This window comes from Thalassophryne amazonica, chromosome 4, assembly GCF_902500255.1.
Source record: "Thalassophryne amazonica chromosome 4, fThaAma1.1, whole genome shotgun sequence".
NCBI classification, from domain to species: domain Eukaryota; kingdom Metazoa; phylum Chordata; class Actinopteri; order Batrachoidiformes; family Batrachoididae; genus Thalassophryne; species Thalassophryne amazonica.
Genome location: NC_047106.1, coordinates 104,003,780 through 104,022,050, shown reverse-complemented (window position 1 = coordinate 104,022,050; position 18,271 = coordinate 104,003,780). Strand labels below are relative to the sequence as shown.

General features: G+C 41.4%; 1 protein-coding gene across 8 annotated transcripts in view; it reads left to right on the top strand.

The window, feature by feature from the left end:
• robo2 (roundabout, axon guidance receptor, homolog 2 (Drosophila)) overlaps nt 1-18,271 on the top strand; it is a 1,173,428-nt gene that overhangs the window by 545,323 nt on the left and 609,834 nt on the right. For all 8 annotated transcript variants that reach the window (XM_034168373.1, XM_034168368.1, XM_034168372.1 and 5 more), the window contains exon 2: nt 1,438-1,764. In XM_034168373.1, coding sequence (XP_034024264.1) covers nt 1,438-1,764 — 327 coding nt within the window. The remainder of the gene's footprint in view (nt 1-1,437; nt 1,765-18,271) is intronic.

Genomic DNA, 18,271 nt, shown 5'->3' with positions numbered 1-18,271 from the left:
AGTTCATGTCACAAGAGGAGCAGCTGGGAGGAGTCAAAGACACAGCACAATGCAGTGCAAGCCGCTACATTGGTGCCGTGACCTGGATGCACAATAAAATCACCAGTGTAAAAGTAACACTGACAGTGTTGAATTAACCACTCCACTGTCAGTGTTAATTTAACACTGGTGATTTTACAATGTGGGAGTAAGATTTAAGGGGGGTGAGTATGACGGAGGGTGGCAGGAGTCGCTATGCATATGCCCGCAATAGGCCTCACTCCCCCGACAGCCAAAGCACACTCTGGCCACTCAGGCCAGAGCCTGGGTTTTAGCTGACTGGTCAGAGTGTACACCTCTCATGCCAGAGTTTGTGTCTGATGGGGAGCGAATGGGAGGAGTCAAAGATGTAATGCAGAGTAAACCACTACACATGCAAAGTGGACTGAATCATTTTAGCTGTCTGCACTCTACAATAAGTAGCAGTGGCCTGAGTGGCCATCATACTAAGGATTTGGAATTCAAAGAACCTGACAAACAGGCTCATTTCAAGCAGTGGAACTTCAACTGCACCTGCTCTTAATTTCCATCATCCATTTGATCACTACATAATTTATTGCAGAAAGCCCAGGCATGTCCAGCAGATGGGAGTGTTCAGCAGGTGGTAGACAGGCCAATGATTATTTTACATACGCAAAACAAATTTACTTTTTTGGATTGATCTGGTACAGGATGATAGCATTAATTGTTTTTGAGGTATCATCTTAATAAAATTGAAGAGGATGGACTTATCTATCTATCTATCTATCTATCTATCTATCTATCTATCTATCTATCTATCTATCTATCTATCTATCTATCTATCTATCTATCTATCTATCTATCTATCTATCTATCTATCTATCTATCTATCTATCTATCTATCTATCTATCTATCTATCTATCTATCTATCTATCTATCTATCTATCTACGTATCTGTCTATCCATTCATCCAGTTTATGCTCAGTTGCTCTACTTTCAAATTCCCATTTCATCAGAAGGAAAATTCTGAGTTAGTCTGCTCTTAGTTCGTCTACTCTCAAATTTCACCCTTTCCCCATTTTTTCTACCTTCATTTTTAAAAATGCATTTTAATAATATAATGCCAAATAATAAATATTGAATTCAAAGCAGTAACCCTTATCTTCAACACTAACCTAACCCTAACCCAAACCTTAAAACTTAACCTTTTTGCACATTGTTTCAATAACAAAGAAAAGTACCCAAAATGGTACTGTTGATCATTTTTTAAACGAAGTCCAGGTTGATAACCTGCACAGTTTATCTGGTGGTTACTACGTTCATGAAAGAATGTTTTAACTTTAGAAAGCACGTTTCATGAAATATTCAGTAGAAACATGATTAGACAATGTATGTTGTTCATTAGAGATTGACTTTATCTCTTGTTTGTTTTCTAGGATCTCGTCTGCGCCAGGAGGACTCCCCACCCCGGATTGTGGAGCACCCCTCTGACCTGATTGTATCCAAAGGGGAGCCCGCCACTCTCAACTGCAAGGCAGAGGGGCGGCCAAATCCCACAGTTGAATGGTACAAGGATGGCGAGCGGGTGGAAACAGACAAAGATGACCAACGTTCTCACCGCATGCTGCTACCCAGCGGCTCACTTTTCTTCCTACGCATCGTTCATGGACGACGGAGCAAACCGGATGAGGGAGCCTACGTCTGCGTGGCCCGGAACTACCTGGGAGAAGCTGTCAGCCGCAACGCCTCTTTGGAAGTAGCATGTAAGTCTCGCCTGTTCTTTTCTCTTGATTTCTCTCTCTTTTGTTGTTTTTCTAAGTTTTTTTTTTTCCCTGTAAGTAATTTGTAGCAAGAAAGGTCTTGATACACCCAGAACATCAAAACACATAACAAGAAAATTGAGACATTTGGACATTTCAATTTCCTGTAAACATTGTTTAATCTTTTTTCCCAATTACAGTGTGTGTGGGTTGAAAAATTGTGCTGTCTTTACCGGTGATGAGAACAAAAATCAATTTAATTTGAGTGAACAGCCAATTGCTGTGGTAATGGCTTGTGTTCAGTGGCACAGGATGCATAGGTCTCTCACCGGTGGGTGCGGGTAGAGGCACAGATCAAAGTCCTGATGGACATTTGACACAAGTTTCCTCTACTGTGTTGGTGAACACTGATAGACAGAACCTGAGCTGTGGATCAAATAACCTTTGAAGATGAGCCTCTGCTCCCAGGGAACTCAAACTACTCTCCTCCATCAGGTGAAACTAAAAGCTTCCATTGCCCTCAGGACTTTGTAGCTTCCCTTCTTGTTATAATCTCAATGCTGCCAAGACAGTTCATAACTACATTGTTAAGACCTCTAGACTGCTTTTTACATTTTGTTTAACCAAAAAATTCCTATATTTTATAGATCCATTATTAAATTAGATATACTAAATATTGAAGGAAATAACTTGTATTGCAGGATGTTTTGAACAGAAAGGAGGGAAATTGTGTACTTTGTTGAAATTTCACAATCAGAATCATATCTATCTTCATTTGTAAGAAGGGTAGATGGTGTGTGCATGTATGTGTGTGTGCGTGTGTGTGTGTGTGTGTGTGTGTGTGTGTGTGTGTGGGTGTGGGTGTGATAGTCGGGAAAATTGGCTTTCTGCTGGTTTCCAGCAACCAAGGGCTTCTGATCCAGTCCCTTGCTTTCCACTGGGCCTCTCCGCAACTCCCAGGTGCTAAATGTGTGACAGCAGCTTGAGCTATCGATTGGTGTAAGAGGGCTCTCCCAGTTTAAATGAAAATTCATGAAACATTGATGAACTTTCCTGATTATTCTTTTATTTTAGCTCCTCCATGCGTGGCTTCTTTGCCTTTCTTTCTTGGTGTCTCACATATGTATAATAAAGTTTGATTAGCGGCATCTATCAGATAGCTGAACTCTGAAGGGGAAAAGGTTAGAAATACAGATGACATAGTATAGAAATCTGTGAGGGCAGATTTTAAGGTTTTGTCATTGACTTATAAGGTTGTTCATGGACTGGCGCCGTCTTATCTGGCCAACCTGGTGAAACCCTACGTGCCGACCCAGGCTTTGCGGTCGCAGAATGCGGGACTACTTTGTGTTCCCAGGGTGAAGAAGAAGTCAGTGGGTCAAAGAGCTTTTATGTATCGTGCACCTGCTCTGTGGAACGGTCTTCTTGTGACCGTGAGGCAGTCGGAGTCTGTGGAAATTTTTAAGTCAAGACTTAAAACCTATTTTATTCTCTTTCTTATGAATAGTTTTTTTTTAATCTGTTTAATTCTTTTACTTCTGTTGTTAATTATGTATTTGATTTTTTTATTTATTTATTTTTTAATTTTATATTGAATTGTTTTGTGTGAGGTGCCTTGAGATGGCATTGTTGTGATTTGGCACTTTATAAGTTGATTAAATTGAATTAAAATTGAAAAAAGAACAAATTATGACATGCACATCAGAGATACACATCTGGCCAGTCTTGGACTACTGGAACTATTGTTTTCTCTAAGGTATGTCAAAAGTGGGAGTGCTGTACCAGGAGCTTCTTCCGTAGTGTTTATACACAGTGGGATTTCTGTCTGAGCCAAATCTTCAGGGGCCTGTGAGAGCAGAAGGGGGTTGTGATAAATCCCACTGTGTTGGCTCCTTGCAGTGATTAGCTTTATCAGGTCCTGACATTCGTCTGTTGGTTGTCGAGCCTGAGCTAATCATGCAGAGAATAAAAAACAGCATTTAAATCTCGATCTGTATTGAATTGGGTGCTTATGATGTGCCTCACACTGGTCTTACACCTTCCTCTCCCCCTTTTCTTACCTTTGCCCCCCTTCACGAGTGGTTGAGCAGGACCCTGGCGAGATAATTGAATTGCCGCGCAGTAACAGAATGAACTCAGTGTCTACTGAGCACACTGGCACCACTACGTGCTGGACATCAAGCTGGGTGACACTCACCATTTTCTCTGTTGGAAGAGGGCTGCTGGAGTGGAAAGGAAGCGGGAGAAGAGTGCTCCTGCATTATTTATATGAGCCATGGGAAGAATTGTGTAGTGGCTTCAGTCATTTGGCCGTGTCTCCTGTGTCACAGTGCTTTCCAAAGGAGTGTTTTCCACAGGATATTGTGAGACAGATGGGAGATGGACCTCAGACCTGTTAGGGCTGTCTGAGGGTATGCTACCCCAGAAGAAAATCTTGTGCATTTTGACATTAAATGGATCAGAATGGTGCACTTTGAGAGCAAAATTAAGAGTCCATAACGATCAAGAATGTTGTAGTCTTGTAAACATTTTTTTTCTTTTGCTCTAGTAGAATTTTAATTCTGAGCAAAAAAGGAGAAGTCAAATGAACTTATTGTTACCTTGTTTGTATAGATGTAAATGACAATGGATACATTTACATGCCGTTAATATTCAGGATAAGGTCAATATTCCGGTTTCTGAATCATTAGGAATAAACCGTTTACATGCTTAAGCAGACAGAGTTAGTCCTGTGTACATGGTCATTGGTATCATTTGGAATTTCCCCATCTAAACAGCATCGCACGTCTTCCACTGGTTGATTTGGTCTGGTGTTCATGCAAATCCTGCTTCGCGTAACTTTTCGGCCACCTTCTTGTAAATGTCGCTATCTCGCTACTTTCTACCATCAATAAAATACATTATATTCATATCTTTCATGATACTAATGAAGTACTCGGTTTCCTCCTCGCTCCAAAAGTGTGGTGCTGTGCTGCCGCGTCTGGATTTCTCCATGCTTGTTTACCTCTGCTTCTGTGGTGTCCAGTGGGTTGCGTGCGCCGCATACAATTAGTTACCGTACTCAAAAGACCAAGATTCCTTGCGGATAGGACATGCACAGAACACAAAATAATGTTCCTTTCTATGGGGATATTCCGATGCGCGTTTATATGACCTGATATTCGGGTTAGAAAAGGAGTAACCCAGGGGTCATATTCCGGTTTTTAAAAACCGGAATATGAGCATATTCGGGTTTTTGCGGGTGTTTACAAGTCACACCCACAAAACTTGGTAAACTTGATGTAATTTATGTACGAGGTCTGTCCGAAAAGTAATGGACCTTTTTATTTTTTTCAAAAACTATATGGATTTGAATCATGTGCGCTTGCATCAGCCAAGCTTGAACCTTCGTGTGCATGCGTGAGTTTTTTCACGCCTGTCGGTTACGTTATTCACCTGTGGGCAGGCTTTGAGTGAGCACTGGTCCAGCCCCCTCGTCGGATTTTCATTGTCAGGGAAATGGCTGAGCGACTGCCGCTTTGCTCCATGAAAATTTTTTCAGAAACTGTGAGAAAGCCAGGTGGAAACCATTCGGAAAATTCAGATGGCTTTCGGTGAAGATTCTATCGGCGTTACACAGATTAAGGAGTGTTACAGCTGGTTTAAAGATGGCGCACAATGGCGGAGGGTGTGCCGCACTTCGAGCGGCCATCGACAGGCTGAAACGACCAGATCATTTCCAAAGTGAAGGCTGTGTTGATCCGGCACGTCGTGTGACTACCAGAGAAATCACAGACAATGTGGACATCAGCACTTTTGCGGCACATTCCACTGTTACAGGAGATTTTGTAATGAAAGACATGGGGAGGAATTCGCGCGTCGGGACGGAGCCGCTCATGGCGCACAACAAAAAACACTACCGTGTTGGAAGTCTCACAGGACATGTTGTGGCATGCCCAGCTGTTACACAATTTCTCGGATACTCACACGACTGAAAAGCCACCGAAAGCCGTCTGAAAGTGTTTTTTTTTTTTTTTTGTGGCATTGTCATGACGAATTGCACAGCATTGTGGGGGTTAAATGCATGGAAGTGTCAAGGCACCTTAAGTCCTTGACAATTCCAATCCCCCCCCCCCCCCCTTTCTTTGGTAGCATATTTGTTCTGTTTGGGGGTGTGACACCTGCTTTATAAATACACAAATCTGGAGCTTTTGCCATCCACTCAAAGAGCCACAGACAGACCAAGTGGCATGTTCTAGCTGTCTCTGACTGTCAGAAAATGTTCCACTGACAGAATTGACTATGGTGGCCTACTGCAGTCTAGGTAATTAATGGGAAACACTACAGTATTGTCCCAAAATTGATGGACATGTACCTGGAATACCAGGCCACACTGCATAGGTGTGATGCGTAGGTGCAAGTGGGAGAAGGCATCATCATTCTTTAATCATCTGTACTTCAGAAGATAGAGAGCTTGTAAACATTTTGCCTGAAGGGTATCTGAGGAGCGTGGGGCCTAATCTAATTCCTCCTTACATACTAGAAAGTGTGACTGCGGGCCAGCTGAAATTGGATGGATATACTAAGAGGGGATGTGCCCTGTTTTCTTTTCACAGAATAAACTAGGTCAATGAACAGGTTCATAAATCATTGTGAAGCCTGTGTCAGAAATGTGAGCTGCAGCTACTGCTGCTGAATAAATTGCAAGTGCTGCGGATATCTGTGTATATGGAAGTGTGACAAGGCACACCTGCGGCAATAGGATCCCAAGGAAAAGCTTAATTAGCCCCATCTTTTCAGGTGGATAGTTAGCACGTGTACGCGGTGCTCCAGATAGAAACGCGGAGCGTGAACAGTCGCACTATTAATTGAGTGTCTCCGATGTGACGCAGGCCTTCAGAGGAGTACGCGGCTTATGTGTACGAATGGATGTGGGGGAGGTGATAACTGTCCGGGGGGAGAGAGGTGTCTGAAAGGAATGAGGACACATCGGAAGTAGAATTGTATTCCTTCCTGCTTTTGTTCACTTTGTAACCTTTAGAAATGCAAATGACACTAAAACGAAACAGATGTTGTCGGTTGGATCTAAACGCTGCTTGAAATGGGATGGGATGACTTTTGAAAAGGTCCTCTGATATTATCTAATGTACCACTTCTGCAATTAAGTGAATCGTCAGGTAGCATTTGGTGCTCGTACAACAAGGTAATTAGCGGGAAAATAGAGTTAGGTTGAGGTGTGAGTGGCGAAATGAGGAGGAGGGTACCAAGCTGTTCCTGTGGTGTCCAGCATGAGGGGAGGCTAATAAAGGGACAGGAGGAGCAGGTCAGGTGGGGAGTCAGGCAGAGCCGCACCGCACGGCCCCTCACAAGCTCATCGGCACTCATTATTACGTTTCAGGAAGGAGAAAACAGAGTGAAGAGTACACACACACACAAACACATGCGTGTACACACAAACGCTCGTATAAGCCTCAGTAGGCTAAGGTTTAATTTGTGCTGAAGTCCTTGACAAATAATGAAGGGTAATGAAGGAAGCAGCAACAATGCGGCCATTAAGGCACATTGATGATGCATGCTGCAGTTATGAAGTAAAACGTTCTCAAAAATTCAGCAGTCTGATGTGCTTTAAACATTTTGGAGTATGGCGTTGAAGTGGCACGTTTCTTTTAGTTTAATTTAAACTTTAATGCAGGAAAAACCGGTGGCGGCTGTTACCATAGCAAATGATTTATTAACATTATTATAGTCTTGGTCTTTTAGTGAAGCTTAGGGCTAGTGGCTGGCAATCACCTTAGTATTTCTTCTGTTTTCTTGTTGTTTAATGCTGACAAATTATAGTTTAGTTGGAGTCTTTCAGCCGCCTGATTGTTATTTTTTTTGTCTCTGTCCGAGATGCAGCTCTATCCAGAAGTGGAAGTGGAAGTGGGTGTCTTCGTCTGCAGTGGTCATGAAATACACGGGATCTGTGGAACACCCCCCCCCCCCCCCCCCACACACACACACACACCCAGCCAGCCTCCTGGAAACCATCATGGACTCCCAAAACCTCCTCTATATTTGTATTGTCAATTGTGTCTAAAGCATGGCAAGCAGAGGGTCACCCCTTTGAGTCTGGTCTCCTTGAGGTTTCTTCCTCAAATCATCAGAGGGAGTTTTTTCTTACCACTGTTACCTATGTGTTTGCTCTAGGGGTTGGTAGGGTTACACCTTACTTGTGTGAAGCACCTTGAGGCAACTTTGTTGTGATTTGGTGCTATATAAATAAAAATAAATTAAAATTGGAAGGGGAACTCTGGTATTTTCCAACCTAGCCTCTATTTTTAGATGTTTTTGAGTGTATCTTTTCACTCAGTCCAAAAACCATTTTAGTCAGTGCAGTATTGAGTTAAAACACAAACACAGTCACAGTAACTGGCTACAGAATGTAATGTGTGGGGAAAGTTGAAACACTCACACTTCTTGGCACCACTTACATAGTCAAAAAAGGTCATTCTAAAGGTGCCCTGACAATTGCACGACATTGAGCCGCGCACTTGCACGCACTCTGCGGTGCAGGAGAGTAAACTCGTTGTAAACTCATTGTAAACCATTGTAAACTGTGCACAGCTTCATACACATGCGCAAAGCAAATTTTGAAATGTTCAAAATCTCTGTCATGCATTAATTAAGTGAAATTAATGTCAACATTACACAAACAATTCAACAACACTGCGTGTGAGTGCAAGTGATTGCATCAGCGCACCACATCAAAAGCACAGCTCGTCTGAATGATTATAATGAGATGTTAAATCTATCATAAACGTACGTTTCCTGCTGCTCATAAGACAGAATGAACATGCAACTGTTTTACCAAGCCATTACAATGTTAACATGACAAATAATTACCTTTTTAGATGGTTCCAAATGCGTTCTCCACCACATTAAGTGGGTGAGAGAGAGAACAGCTGCAGTTGGAGCGGTCCGCTGTGATTCTGGAAGCAATTAGAGATGTTTTCAACAACCAACTCTGAAAGAAAATGATTAATCCGCTACGAAATAATTATTTTATATACGCAGTGTCCGGCACACAACACGGGACAGCCAGTGGAACAAAGTGCGGTGTCCAGCTGGGAACACAGTGTGTGGGATCATCACGACAATGTGCATGCAATTGCGTGGATCAAAGTCGTCCAAGTGTCAGGGCACCATAAGTGAGTGGTAGCATGGAGAGAATCCCAGTGTATGTATGGGTAAACATATTTACCCCACTAAATGTTAACATACTTTAAAAAATTGTACAGTTAACCGCTTACCATAGCCGCATGTCCATCCAGAGGCCCTGCTCTCCAATGAGACATTCAAAGTTAATTCCCAATGATGGGCTTGTGTAAAACTGAACATGTTAAAAAGTTTCATTTCATTCAGTCTTTCTCACTGACAACCACACTTGCTTCTTATTCATCACAAATCCAGTATCCACTAGCATCCAACATGTGGGAGACACATTATGGGATATTACATAGGCAAGTTGTTTGTTAATGTATCAAAGTTCACCATATTTTAATGAGCTTATCCTTATGTTATGCCATTTTAATTGAAAGTTAAAAAACAGGAATTATGATTGTTTTTGTGTCAACAATCTGGTGAGGATGGGCTAATTGTTCTGTTCGATCTCTACATTTTTAAGGGTACATAGCTAGCATATCTAGGGTTTTCCAATTCCTTGAAATGTTGTGGGGTTTCACTGTCTCAAATTTGGGCTTTTTTAGTCGTACAAAGCATGACATTTAAAGATCTACCTTATATACTTTGGGGGTGTTGGGGATCATGTTTTGCTAGTTGCAGATATTTTAAATATTAACAAGGGTGCAAGTGCATCAAGTCCGTCTCCTCACATTCTGTTGTGTTTTTAATCAGGTTCTTTTTGTCTCTTTCTCTAAAATGGTATTGTAGCATTATTAGTTATTATTACTATTTTTGTTGTTGTTGCTATTATTATTAATTAGATATAAACAAAAATAAATTTAAAAAAATTACAATTTGTGATACGTTTGGCTCTTTTATGACAACAAACGCTGAGCCATTAATTATTATACCGAAACAAATCCACACAAACGTGCTGAGATGCGAACAGCTTAATGCTAACTTTAACATTGAAAATGCCATAGACATCACAAAGAGCTTTATCCACCTGGCTGTGGGATTATTGAACTCTCTCCCTCCAACTCCATCCAGGCTTTCAAGATGATATATATATATATATATATATATATATATATATATATATATATATATATATATATATATATATATATACCACACCACTTGCACACTGTCTCAACAAAAATCTGCTATTGCTACAAATACTGAATGGTTTGCACCACTGCACTATCTCACTTTTACTACTACATCAGACATTACACTGCAAATACTTGTGCACTTTACTGTTCTTATTATCGAAATGTCTTGTCCTGTCATCACTGAGGGAAGGTGAGAAACACAATTTTGATTCCTGGTATGTCTAGTACATGTGAAGAATGGACAATAAAGCCGACTTTGACTTTGACATGCAAACGCGTTAGCATCGGTCCCGTTGTTAAGTTAGAAATACATCTATCATCTGTTTCAGAAAACCATAACAGTTTGGTTTAACATAAAAAAGGTAAATATTAATCACAGACATATGCTGTTTGGGGTTTTAGCGGGGAAAAATTAAGATAAAGCGACATAAAACAAACAACCAACAAAGCAGTGGGTCGGATCAATGCTTCATTGCTTCAAGCTTCAAAGAAGAGCCGCGCTGCAGGAACGGTTGATTACAGACCCCTGCATTTCTAAAATGTTGAGTGGAGGCGGTGGATACTTTCTTTGCTCACGTCACTTCAACGCAGCTGCATTTGAGGCTTTTCATTGACCTCAGCTAATGAGGGAGGTTGTTGGTGTTTCTGGATACAAACAACGTCTTAAACCAGATGCAGTGCCCGTCATATTTCCCCACAAGAAGAAAATTGTCCACGAGTAACTAGTGAAAATAGGACTAAAACACGCAAAAGAGCAGCAGACGCTCTCTTTCTCTGTCGGCATCGGCAAGCAGCCCACACACAGACACCACCTACAATGGCCAACTCTTGCTTGATCAGGGCGCTGATCTTCATTTCTGACAGTATTTTCAAAGTTCTCTTCCTCACACTGCAGCTCACGCTCTGGGTCAAACTGAAAAGGGTGAACAGAGGAGCTCATCATTGCTAATCGCCGCTAGTTGTAATGTAAACACAGGAAGCTCTGCCCCCAGTCTGACGTCACTACCCAGAATGCATTACGTTACAAACAACAATGGCAACCTACGTAGAAATAAAGTTTCTTAAAATATCATAAAACTTGACATTATTTTTGCAAATTTTGTCCCATAGTTATGTTACTAATATCACAACAAGTCATATAGAATAAACATGTATTTATAGTCAGGGTTCCTTTTAATGTGCATAAATGAGCTTTTGACAAGAGCGGAAGTTGTACAAATCAAGGAATATTTGTAGATCACCCTCTGTGCATTTTCAAGAATTAATGAGACAAATTTAGTGATTGTGAAGCACATAGGAGTACAGTCTAGCAGTTAGCTTTGAGTTAGAGGAAGTTAGGGTGCACACTAAGTATCACGTATTGTAAATCAGTTCAGAGGTGTCATTAGGTTCCAAAATCAGCATGTTCAGTTTTAGAAGTGTTTATTTTTCAGTAGCTTTTTCATAATATATGAGAAAGGGGTTATTTCTAGCCAAAAATTAAGCAAAGTTAGTAGCTAGCGAAAAGAGGAAGTGATGTCACCATACTAATGTCCGCTAAATGTTTTGTAAATCCTTCCAGAGGTGTTATCAGGTTACAAACTCAGCGTTTTCAGTTTTAGAAGTGTTTATTTTCTCGCTAGCTTTTACATAATATATGAGAAAGGGGTTATTTCTAGCCAAAAATTAAGCAAAGTTAGCGGGTCACGAAAAGAGGAAGTGATGTCACCACACTAACGTCCACTAAATGTTTTGTAAATCCTTCCAGAGGTGTTATCAGGTTACAAACACATCTTATTGTTTATTTCTCGCTAGCTTTTACATACTATATGAGAAAGGTGTTATTTATAGCCAAAAAAACGAAGCGAAGTTAGCACCTTGTGACACCAGGAAGCAGCATCACAATATTCACAAGCTAACATTTGCAGGATCATGCCATGAAATAGGGTACAGTGTGACATTCTAATGTCTTAAAATACCTCTTAAAATATGTCAAGGTTAGCCATCTTCAAACTTGTCCAAGGTCTGTGTCCCAAGAATGTTCCCTGTGAATTTGAAGACTGTGGCAGTAATAGGACTGTATGCTGCACACAGACAGATGGATGGACGGATGGATGTCAGGTCTTCACAATATCTGATGGCCATATTTTGGCCTTGGGTAAAAACAGTTTGCAAATAGAAATATAAATACACAATATAAATACTAGACATATTGATCACTACTGGTCTACTGGCTACTACTGTTCCTCTCATTCCCGTCCTCTGTCTTCCTGTTATTCCTCCTCCCCCGAGTGAAGAGTTGTATAGTCTGATGTCCTGAGGGACAAAGGAGTTTTTCAGTCTGTTGGTCCTGCACTTGGGAACGAGCAGCCTGTGGCTGAAGAGACTCATCTGGTTGCTGATGACGGTGTGCAGATGGTAACTGGCACTGTCCATAATGTCTAGCAGTTTGTCCAGCGTTATCTTCTCTACCCACCATCACCAGAGTCCATCTTCATGCCAAACACAGAGCCAGCCTGCCTGATCAGTTTGTCCAGCCGACGTGTCCTTCTTGGATGTGCTGCTTTGCCAGCACACCACAGTGTAAAAGAGGACACTGGCTACCACACACTGGTAGAACATCCACAGGAGTTTCCTTCAGATGTTAAAGGACTGTAACCTCCTCAGAAAGTACAGTCTGCTCTGTCCCTTCCTGTACAGGTGGTTGGTGTGGGTTGTCCAGTCCAGTTTGCTGTCCAGCCACAGCCCACGTAGTAGTATTGTGTGTTGTATCAGATTTTTGAAGGAAACATAAAAATTGACCAAAATATAGTATGTCATTGTCAGTTATGTAAAACAATTTAAATGCAATTTTTACAGGAGTTGGTTGGAAATTTTAGGATCCTCTGGCTCAGTTTTATTTCAAAAGTCTTTTAACAGTGTTTATCCAGGCTGGTCATCTTGACTGGAGCTACACACACACACACACACACACACGCACGCACACACACACATACTGCAGAAAAACAGACGAAACTGCAGATGCAGTGAAGGTGAGCATATTGCCCTGTGATAAGACAGATGGTTCAGGACATGGTGTGAGAAATACTCGTATAGTCCTCTGATATGAGAGAGAAAGAGCGGGTGAGAAATCAACTCCCTGATGAGACGTGTTGCCACTGTGCCTGTGCAGCTGCAGTTTGTTGACCTCTGTGAGGAGGTGTTGTCTGTGGGATTTACTCATATGCTGCAAGTGCACGTGCACATGCAAGCACACATACATACTCACAAGCACATACATGAATAGACAAAGTTCTCACCAGCCATATGCAGCAGCACGCAGACTCATATTACCTCATTTATCAACCACAGATCGATGCATTAAATGGGGACATGTCACCACTCCCAACGCCAAGGAAAGACACTCGCTCGAAGCAAATGACTAAAAAACGTATTAAAGGGATCGCAAAGGCATTCAGAGAGGACATACCCCTGCCAAAGCTGAACATTTCTGAAATTCCCAGACTTTGGAAAACCGAGGCATATCTATCTATAGATAGATAGCAAGTTATCTGATTATTTTTGAATGCTGACACACAAGACCAGTTGAAAAAGCAGCTGTTTTGCATACTTAATATCCCTTAAGGTGTTTCTGCCACCTGCTGGGTGGATAGTGGGAACTGGATTGATGATGGATTAGGGCCAGGTGTGGTTGTCAATGAGACAGGCTGTTTCCACACATAAATGCACTAAATCAGAGAAGTAAAGTGCTACTTTCTGATTAGTTTCAGTTCAATTAAGTAATTCATATAACTTGGCATCAATCCACAGAACCATGCTGAAAGGATTATATGTCATTTTAGCCACAAAAGAAAAAGATTGCAAGAGCAAAGTACACAGTGAAAGAGAGAAATACTGTCAGAGACAGAGGTGAGACGAAGTCACCATCAAGTCACTCTCAAGTCATGAATCAGCAAGTCCCAAGTCAAGTCTCAAGTCACAATTAAAGCTAATTGTTTGCAAGCCGACTTGGGACTTTCAGATTGATGACTTGAGAATGACTTGACAGTGACTTTGTCCCACCTCTGGTCAGAGAAGTTGCTATTTTTCTGATTAACAGTCATTATATTGTAAAACTTAAATAACACAGCCACAGTTCCACATAACCCCTCCAATAAGGCTCTATTTTTTTTTAATAATGTAGCCAGCCCAGCCAACGTGAAGGAAACTTGTCAGTTTTTTGTGTTTTTTGTTTTTTTGTTTTTACATTTCCAAAGCCTAGGGCTGGTGACCACCAAGGCCAAGCCTGCTTGTTTTGTATTTGGCCAGCTGTCTCTATACCATATTTTTTTTCTGGTAGAAAACTGCTGAGCGAGCACCCAGAAATGCTTCATCCCAGTGTTCCATTGGAAAAAATACATTTCAGTGACAATAATAAACCGCTCATGAATATCTTATAATATAGAGTGATTAAAAAGTACTCACCCTCAGCAAGAACATAGTGTCTGTCTAACCCGCTATCACAAATGAACATTTTGGCTTTACAATGATAGATTTTGTGTGGCAGACAGTGGAGAGAAATGACAGAAACAATCTTCTCTCCTTCTGTGAGGGTGAAAGGTTTTGCTTCATCTGACTGGTTGCCTTCAAAGCTGCTGAAGTGATGTCATAACATGTCATTTCTGAAAAAGTCAGATATTTTCAACTTAAAACACCCAGGAGCAGCCACACACACACACACACACACACACACACACACACACACACACACACACACACACACACACACACACACACACACACACACACACACACACACACACACACACACACACAATGTGAATCCTTCTGAACAAAGATGCTGGGTATGGCATTTTGCCTCTAGGTGGCTACATGTGTCTGCATTTACTCCGTTCTTATTTAGAGCAAATATAAAACGATGCTACCATACAGAAAACAAAAATGCTGCATGGGCACAGGGCCTTAAAGGGAACATCTTTGTATGTTTGAAGCCTTAATTCATGCTATGTAATGAAGAGATCCATGAGATCCAAACACAGACTATCATGAAATTACACTCATTGGTCTGACAGGTTCATTAAAAAAAAAAAAAAAAAAATCACCATCTCAGCAGAAATATAAAACCCAGATCCCAATAGATAAAACATTTCATGGTGTGTTCTGCAAAGTTTCACTTAGATCTGCTGCAAAAATTTTGCGTAATCTTGCTAAAAGACAAACTTAAGCAGGCCTCCAACAGATGTGGGTGAGTTAAAAAAAAAAGCGCCTGCACGGGAGGAGGTGAAAACACTGCAGTCTCAGTGAACACTGACCTTCTGCTATCACACACTAACACACACAGCACACTGTGACTCCCACGATGTCCTGAGACGGCACTTTTCCTATCCTCAGAGGGCCCCGTGTCCCAGCTCTGACCTCCCCACTTCCAGCACAGGAAATGCACTGTCTGCATTACCTTCAGGAGCCCGGTGTGGCACTGGAGGAGAAAACATGCAGCGAGACAGTCCGGCTGAAGAATGACAGCAATAATAGAGTAGTGCAGCAGGAGCAGAAGACAAAGATGGAACGAGTGGAGATGAGGTGCAGGAAGGTGCCACAGCAGCCGAGCACTTAATGAAATTCAAGTTTGGGTTGACCATCGACCATCTTTCCAAGTCGTCTGTCTCATTTTTCCTCCCTTCTGCTTCCCCCGCTGTGTCACCTTTGAGTGCAAAAAAAAAAAGAAAAAAAAAAGTGGATTAAACAAGTGCGCTGCGCTCTGTCATGTAGCAAAGACCCGTCAGCGGAGGAGTGAGCCATCAAGCAAACAATGCTGAGCCAGTCGCTTCTCACACCCATTAGTGCCCCGGCAAGATGAAGTACCCGTCGCACGGGGTTTTGTTGCATTTCTTTTATATTCTCTACTTTCACTCCTTCACACTCTGGCTCTGTTTCTGTGTAGTGACACTGTTATTGATGGCCTCTCCACTCTGACAATGTATGTCTTATTGCTTTGTCTGTCTTGCCTGTGTGTTTGCCTTTCTCTCCTTATTCTGCTTGCTCCTCCATTGCCCCCTCGTCTCATCAACCCACGCTACAGGCTATGGGTGCTCACTCTGTTAGGATAACTTTATGTGACACATCTGGATCTCTAAACCGAACCAGCTTTGTGATAGTATTCCTCAGCTTTGGAAATGCCGATGCAGGGACACTGTGAAATGCAATGAGTGAACATGGAGTTTATGCAATCTAGGTTTTTAACACTGCAACTCAAAGACAAAAAATACTATTCAGAATCAGAATCGAATTTATTGCCAAGTAAGTTCTCACATGCAAGGACTTTGATCTGATGCCATTGGTGCATAAACAGCAATAATTAAAAAAGAAAAGGAAAAAAAATACTTCTGCAAGAAGTAAAAAGAGAAAAATAGGCAAGACTATGTTCACTGTTAAATAAATATAACATAGTGGAAGGGGGCTGTACTTTGTGGAAGTACTTTGTGGAAGTATTACTATTACACTGTAAGTTACCATATGAAAAGGGCATTCTGATCGGTAGGTACGTAGGTCGGATCCATGACAAAATCTCAACAGACAATATCCCAGTGGACAATATCCTATTGGACAGAATCCCAACCCCTTATTACAAAAATGGACAAAATCCCAATCTCATTCCAAAGCCCCATCTTACTTGAACCCTAACCCTACATTAATGTAGTACACTACATTTGGGGGAGGTGATGGTCTAGTCGTTAAGGCGTTGGGCTTGAGCCCAGAAGATCCTTGGTTCAAATCCCAGCCTGACTGGAAAAACACTAAGGACCCATGGGCAAGGTCTTTAATCCCTTTGAGCGTCTGATGCAGATAGAAAGTGTTATATAAATGCAGCCCATTTACCATTTAACCCTAACCCTGTTATATTTTATATTTATTCATGAGACTGGGATTTTGTCCAGTTTTGTAATAAGGAGTTGAGGTTCTGTCCATTGAGATTATGTCCACTGAGATTATGTCTGTTGGGATTTTGTCCGTTGGGCTTTTGTCCTGTCACCAGGTAGGTCGGTCGGTAGATAGAAAGAGAGACCATCCATCGCATCTTTTTCTTTAATACAGTAGCTCACAAACAAAAGGCATTATCTTGTAAGTCAACATATTCAAAGGGCATATACTCGAAACAACCTCTGTAAAACTTTGATACAAAACATCAACTTTACTTGGCCTAGGTAACATTCCATCCATGTGTCACCTGCTGGATGACTTGTGCATGCTTGATAGCTGAATGGTTTAGGAGTAGATGCGGTTGTCTTTCAGAGAGGCACACTGCTTCTGCACTAAAAAATAATTAATTTCTGATTGTTTCACAGCAGTTAAAACACAAATAACATGATCAACCCAGTCAAAAAAGGATTTGTATGAATGTAGCCAAAGCAGACATTTTTTTTTTTCATTCTTTTTCAACTTGTGTGCAGTTTTGATGTATGTAAAAACCATTTTAAATGAGCTTGGCTGTTAGTTTGTTTCATTTCCAAATCTTGGGTGTAGTGGCCACTTCACTCAATGCACTCAGGTTTTAAAAATAAAAGTTTGAATATTTTTTCTCATTTGCCAGTTTGATACAATATGCATAGACTGAGTTATAAATGATTTAAATTTGTCTGCAGGCTGAATATTGACCATCATTAAAGCATACTGATAGCCATGCTCCTGCTTTTGAAGACAGAATTCAGCATGCTTTCATTTCCAAAGGCATCATGTTGTGCAAAATAAGTTTTTCTTTGCCTTTTACACTTAAAATTTGTCCAGGATTTGTTGTAAACATCTTCAAAGTCCTGCAGTTGTAGGTCTGTATATGATGAAACGTCATTGCTGCTAACAAAGGTTTGGCCTGAAACAGTTCATTTTAGACATCTGCAACATATGTCACATGGGACACGCCTATTTAGATTGTCTGTGCTGTGATTTGTTAGCAGGAGAGGTGTTTCCTGCCATTACGTTGCTGCTTCTCCCCCAACCTTCAGAGAGTGACTGTCCATCAAGCAGCTGTTCCCTTCCAGTTGCAACCTGAAGCCCATTTCCACTGCAGAAACATACAGGGTATTTTTGGAGGTCCAACACCTTTGCGCTTGTCTCCACCGCTAGGGCCACTTCTAAAAGGTGATTTTTCTGAGCAAAATAAGGATAAGGGATACAGCCCTGAAACATTGTTGGGCAGGGTTCTACACTGGTTAGACATTAATTCATACTGGTGATGGTGGTGTCGTGGTTATGCAGCAAGCCAGAGTAGTGAAACAAGA